The following is a 6,912-nucleotide window of genomic DNA, read 5'->3' on the forward strand; positions in this document are numbered from 1 at the left end:
GAAATAATCAAAAAGCTAATGACATACTATTTGCATTCTAAACTCCCCCAGCATTCAGTCCTTGGAGATGCAGTGAGTTGTTGTTATTGATGTATTGTATCCTGGACAGCTTGTACATTTGACAATGAGATTTGAGCATAATCTACTATATTTCCCAGGGGAAATAAAGTGCTAGCTGTGTGAATAGCCTTTAATCAATCATTAGGCATGTACTGGCTGTGCTATAAACCCACTGGGCTTAAAAACCAGGCAGAGCCATCACAACCTAATCTCCACAAAGAGCACACAAGAGCCTGTCAGAACCGTGGGAGCTACAGTGTGTGTGTGTGTGTGTGTGTGTGTGTGTGTGTGTGTGTGTGTGTGTGTGTACAGTTGAAGTCAGAAGTTTACATACACTTAGGTTGGAGTCATTAAAACTAGTTTTTCAACCACTCCACAAATTTCTTGTTAACAAACTATAGTTTTGGCAAGTCGGTTAGGACATCTACTTTGTGCATGACACAAGTAATTTTTCCAACAATTGTTTACAGAAAGGTTATTTCACTTATAATTCACAGAATCACAATTCCAGAGGGTCAGACGTTTACATACACTAAGTTGACTGTGCCTTTAAAGAGCTTGGAAAATTCCAGAAAATTATGTCATGGCTTTCGGAGCTTCTGATAGGCTAATTGACATAATTTGAGTCAATCGGAGGTGTACCTGTGGATGTATGAAGGCCTACCTTCAAACTCAGTGCCTCTTTGCTTGACATCATGGGAAAATCAAAAGAAATCAGCCAAGACATCAGAAAAAAATGGGAGCACTTTCCATACGCCTGAAGGTACCACGTTCATCTGTACAAACAATAGTACGGAAGTATAAACACCATGGGACCACTCAGCCGTCATACCGCTCAGGAAGGAGACGCGTTCTGTCTCCTAGAGATGAACGAACGTACTTTGGTGTGAAAAGTGCAAATCAATCCCAGAACAACAGAAAAGGACCCTGTGAAGATGCTGGAGGAAACAGGTACAAAAGTATCTATATCCACAGTAAAACGAGTCCTATATCGACATAACCTGAAAGGCCGCTCAGCAAGGAAGAAGCCACTGCTCCAAAACCGCCATAAAAAAGCCAGACTACGGTTTGCAACTGCACATGGGGACAAAGATCGTACTTTTTGGAGAAATGTCCTCTGGTCTGATGAAACAAAAATAGAACTGTTTGGCCATAATGACCATCGTTATGTTTGGAGGAAAAAGGGCGATGCTTGCAAGCCGAAGAACACCATCCCAACCTTGAAGCACGGGGGTGGCAGCATCATATTGTGGGGATGCTTTGCTGCAGGAGGGACTGGTGCACTTTACAAAATAGATGGCATTATGAGTCAGAAATATTATGTGGATATATTGAAGCAACATCTCAAGACATCAGTCAGGAAGTTAAAGCTTGGTCGCAAATGGGTCTTCCAAATGGACAATGACCCCAAGCATACTTCCAAAGTTGTGGCAAAACGGCTTAAGGACAACAAATTCAAGGTATTGGAGTGGCCATCACAAAGCCCTGATCTGAAACCCATAGAAAATGTGTGGGCAGAACTGAAAAAGCGTGTGCGAGCAAGGAGGCCTACAAACATGACTCAGTTACACCAGCTCTGTCATGCGGAATGGGCCAAAATTCACCCAACTTATTGTGGGAAGGTTGTGGAAGGCTACCCGAAACGTTTGACCCAAGTTAAACAATTTGAAGGTAATGCTATCAAAAACTAATTGAGTGTATGTAAACTTCTTACCCACTGGGAATGTGATGAAAGAAATAAAAGCTAAAATAAATCATTCTCTCTACTATTATTCTGACATTTCACATTCTTAAAATAAAGTGGTGATCCTAACTGACCTATGACAGGGAATTTCTACTCGGATTAAATGTCAGGAATAGTGAAAAACTGAGTTTAAATGTATTTGGCAAAGGTGTATGTAAACTTCCGACTTCAACTGTATAGGTATGTTCATTAGAAGAACAAAAGCCTGGTGGATGGCTGTTACAGTACCTGGGGACTTGATGCCCATATGTGAGGGCATTATGTAGGACTGGCGATGGACCAGGGGCGAGGAAGGCAGGGAGATAGACTCCCCCTTAGCCAGCTTCCCCCTCGGCCTGCCCCTTGAGGGGTGGGGGTGGTGTGCACGGCTAGGCTCCTGGTAGTGGGTCACCCAAGCACCAGCACCCCTTCGTTGGATACTGTGGCTGTGGTAATCAGTGACTACCGCTAGCGAGAGGAGAGGGAGATATAGTGGGAAAGGTGAGAGAGATTAAAAGGGGTCGGAAAAGAGAAGAGAGAGAGAGAGAACAAATTAAACTGTAATCAATAATTGGGCCTATCAAAAGGTGTATCTGGAAACGTAAAAGGATAATCCACCCCAAACCACTAATTCCTATGATTAACAGTGTTAAATAACACTAATATGTGAAAACAATATTTTCTGTGAACAAATGTTTCATTTTGTCGTTACAAAAAGGTTGGTAGCAACACGTGAAAATTGTAGTGGAAATCTGTTGCAGTTCAAGTCGACTACAAAACCCACAATGCCATGCTATCTGGGCTGCCTGGCTATTTAGCTAGCTAAGTAGCAAACGTATCTACACACAATAATACCAAAGTCAATATCAGCATGTGAAGTAGCTAGCTATCTGTAAAATTGCCTAAACCAACTGCACTAGCAATTTAGGAGTCTATCTAACCGAGTTCAAGCTGCAGTTCATCTCTGACTAGAGTGAGTGCAGAGGATGTTGCTATGGCAACACTGGCCCCATCCCACCTTTCCCACAGACAGGGCGCATTGTGGGATGGTACTTGAAAGAGAAACTGAGTTGAATCATTTGGTACACTGTTTAGATTGAGCACAAAGAAAGTGTTATTAAATGTGATAGTGTGTTATCCCCTATCTCCAATGAGGAGAACCATGTTTTGAGTCATGTAGCTCTGACTCGTTCCGACACGATTTCCTGATTTCACAGATGGACCACTTAGAAGTTAAATCATGTTTTTTTTTTTTTTTTAACTTACTGATAGAACATAGGCTTTCACCAAATTGACAGGAGTTTTATGATTTTTATTTCTAGGGGTGGGTTTTCCCTTTAAACAGGACCGTCAAATACATGTTTTGGAGCAATAATAAGTGGACGACAACCCCTTGCATTAAGAGACCGGATCTATTCTTGAAGTCTAGTAGTGGCCCTTTGAAGAGCGGACTGCCTACTGGCAGCTCAGGTCTTTGAGGGAAGTGTGTTCTGCTTTTGTCTCGTCTCTACGCTAAATGTAATCACTGCACAGTTGCAATGATGTTAACGGCGTGTGTGTGCATTGCAGTTACTGGCTACGTCTGATGCATAGAGTGCAATAATAACACAGCACTAACGGGGGCTGGAGTAATATGTAATGCTACAACAAAATTACATTAAAGCAGTCCGTTGAAATTTAGCATGGTTTATACAGTAACCTCATTCCTGTGGAAGACAAGAGAGACAGATGGTCATCTACATTATATAATGCATTTGATCGACAATCTGCAAGGATACACACAGCCTTAAAAAGCTGAATTTACAGGTTATGGACAAAACCAACATTACTAGGTAGGGAGTTGCTATAACTTGATTATGATTAGTTATAAATTCAGGGCCCCTAATCGTGCTGCAAAGTTTCCATTCTCCTTCTCTGATGCCTCTGAGCGAGCCTCCAGGCCACAGCCTTATGGGAAACATATGCTGCTCATCATGTAGTCAGGGAACAACTTTCTCTCTCAAGGCTTTTAATCCAATCCCAGTCAGCTTCACACGACGTATACCCATAGGCTTGCTTAGACCAGGGGTCGCCAATTACATTCAGCCGCGGGCCAATCTTTCCTTGAGCGGATGGTCGGGCGGCCGGAACATAGTTATAAATAATTTGTGCACTACAAATTGACCGCAATAATCCCAAACAGATATACTGTAGTATTAGACACAAAAAATAATCATTTCAAACCATGATTATATTGGGATACGATCACATATTTTCTCTATTTATGCGTGGGAATACTTGGGAACAGATTTCCTACATTAAAATCACTTTGAGAGGATTTCCTGGTGATTTTACAGCCTTTTATGTCCAACAACAAAAATGATTTAAAATGTACATGCCATTACTAGCATGGCAGTCCACCTTTTGGACTAAATCTAAGGACCTAGAGGTATTAATGATAGATTTAATGGTAGATGGTAGATGAGACTGACACAGTTCTCTGAGTTCTGTAGCTCGTCAACATTAGATGCATTAAATATTTCATGTGCAATATGCTGACTTTGTACCCATATATCTAGAGTGCCTTCTGATTTCCCCCAGACTTCTCTAGGGGTGAACACTCACGTTATGAGAAACTGACAACACCCTTGTTGTTACCTCACAGAATGGAGCTAACTAGTAGCTACATAACTACTGGAAAGAAGCACGACTCCACAGCGGAAGCACACGAGGCCCAGCATCAATCTGAATAATAGATTATAGCCTACCAAAATAAAGAGGGTTGACTAAAATTATTTAGAACTGGCAAGAAAAAGCTATATACTGTAGTTATAACCCCCCCCCCCCCCCCCCCCTTCCCTCAGAACAGCCTCAATTCATCAGGGCATGGACTCTGCAAGGTGTTGAAAGCATTCCACAGGGATGCTGGCCCATTTTGACTCCTATGATTCCCACAGTTGTGTCAAGTTGGCTCGATGTCCTTTGGGTAGTGGACCATTCTTGATACACACGGTAAACTGTTGAGCGTGAAAAACCCAGCAGCGTTGCAGTTCTTGACACAAACCGGTGCGCATGGCATCTACTAGCATACCCTGTTCAAAGGCATTTAAATATTTTGTTTGCCCCTTTGAATGGCACACATACACAATCCATGTCTCAATTGGCTCAAGGCTTAAAAATACTTTTTAAGCTGTCTCCTCCCTTTCATCTACACTGATTTGAAGTTGATTTAACAAGTGACACAAATAAGGGTACATAGCTTCCACCTGGATGCACCTGGTCAGTCTGTGTCATGGAAAGAGCAGGTGTTCTTACTAATTTTTGTATAGTCAGTGTACATCCCTCATGACCCAAAAAGTTATTGATAATTTCAGTATCTTCTTTTTGTGGGTCAGGGCTGTTTGTTTAACCCACTCCAACTTCTCGTGACACACTTTAGGTCTGAGAGGAACTTACAGCAGTGGGACGTGGCATTCACTCCTTAATTAGGCTAATTGAAATGGCTCTATACTCAAACACCCGGGGACAGAAAATTCAGAGCAGCCAAGTAGCTACCGTCTTCAATTAGTGCGAGTGCTACTAATGTCAAGGATTGGTTTCACTTCACCAGAAACGATGTCTGCCCCGAGACTGATACAACACAGATAGTACCCAGATTCCAGAATCATCCCCACGGCTCCAGAAATCCATCAGTTCCCTATCGGCAAAAATGTCAACCCATCCTTTTATCAACAAAATCATGTGACACTATTATAGTGAGTGAAAAGGTGTCTAGTAACCTGTCACAAACTGTAATGGTTGCAGTGTTGTTTGTTCTCTTTCCTACCTGGATCCCTCCTGCTCCTCTTCTCTCCTTTCCTATTCCTCCCGAACACTGCTTTGAACATGTTCAACTGATTACAGGGAGTTCTGTGAAAGATAGTCAATACAAATATATTATTCCCTCTGCAAAAAGTGCTATTGTAGTAGCATGACCATATACTCCTAAATGAGGCAACACTAGTCATAGGAAGATATGGATTATGATGAGACCTAACGTATCCTCATCATGCACAGTGGTCTGGAATGAAACCTTACAAAAAGGGAAATGTGGAGAATGGTACAAATGAATGGATGCAGCTCAGTGTGAAATGGATTCCAGATTAGCAAAGGTGAATAGCAGAAAATGAGACTTGAAAACAAATGCGAGGCACATGCTGAAATACGTTTATTTCATCTAACGTTATTACTTACGAATTAATTCACACACGACACAGTAAAAAAACATTTTGTTGCAACAACTTTGACGCGTCACATGAACGATTATGTAAACTGTAACGTTGAACAATGTAACGGTTTGTCATGCCCCTGACACTTCACGCATCTAGAAGTTGGCCCACAAAACAGCCGACAACCTCACATTTAACAGTACAAGCAAAATATACCTGTTAAAAAAGAAGAGTCAAGTTTAGTTCGTCGACGTTTCTTCAATACAACGCATTTCCCTCCATAGCTATAGGAATGTTGATTGCATGAGCGGAGATGTGATCCATCCTCGAAGTTGGAGTTGCTGATGAAAGGCTCTCTGTCGTGCGCTTTCTGGGAGCTGGGTGCGCGCGCCCTCGAAGTGAAGAACGTTTGGATGACAAAATAAATAAATAAAATCACCAACACCTGCAATTCCATTCCACAGCTGATTTATTTAACAAAGCCTCATTTTCACAACTCTGAATCTTTTTTTAGTGTTTATGATACGCTCTTATTTAATCTTCATTCCCTTCCATTTGACACATGGCACATCTTTGCCAGTGTTGGACAACATACAACAGGGCGTTTTGGGGGGGAAATTCACACACTTAAATAAATCATAAAAAAATTCACTAGACATCATACATACACAGACTACACATTGAATACAGTAATGTTCTGTAACACAGCGTAACATTATTTTTTTTAAATTCCTCTGTACAAATACTATTTGACATTTCACAGATATGACTTCATGATATATATTTGGCCAACATGGAAATTATTTATTTTACTCAAAATACAAATTCACATTATTTTCCTTTTGCCTGTAGTCGATTCACCAAGCTAGTTTTGAGATATTCGCAGCCTTTACTATATCCATAACTGTCTTAGTTGATCAATTACAGCTAACGTATATTGAA

General features: G+C 41.3%; 1 protein-coding gene across 1 annotated transcript in view; it reads right to left on the minus strand.

The window, feature by feature from the left end:
- Positions 1-5,649, minus strand: part of LOC120050737 (protein TANC1-like) — a 53,225-nt gene extending 47,576 nt beyond the window's left edge. The window contains exons 1-2 of the mRNA XM_038997299.1: positions 5,589-5,649; positions 2,033-2,251 (exon numbers count right to left, since the gene is read on the minus strand). Coding sequence (XP_038853227.1) covers positions 2,033-2,251; positions 5,589-5,649 — 280 coding nt within the window. The remainder of the gene's footprint in view (positions 1-2,032; positions 2,252-5,588) is intronic.
- Between the last annotated feature and the right edge of the window lie 1,263 nt (positions 5,650-6,912).

Source organism: Salvelinus namaycush, chromosome 7 (genome assembly GCF_016432855.1).
Source record: "Salvelinus namaycush isolate Seneca chromosome 7, SaNama_1.0, whole genome shotgun sequence".
Classification (NCBI taxonomy): Eukaryota; Metazoa; Chordata; class Actinopteri; order Salmoniformes; family Salmonidae; genus Salvelinus; species Salvelinus namaycush.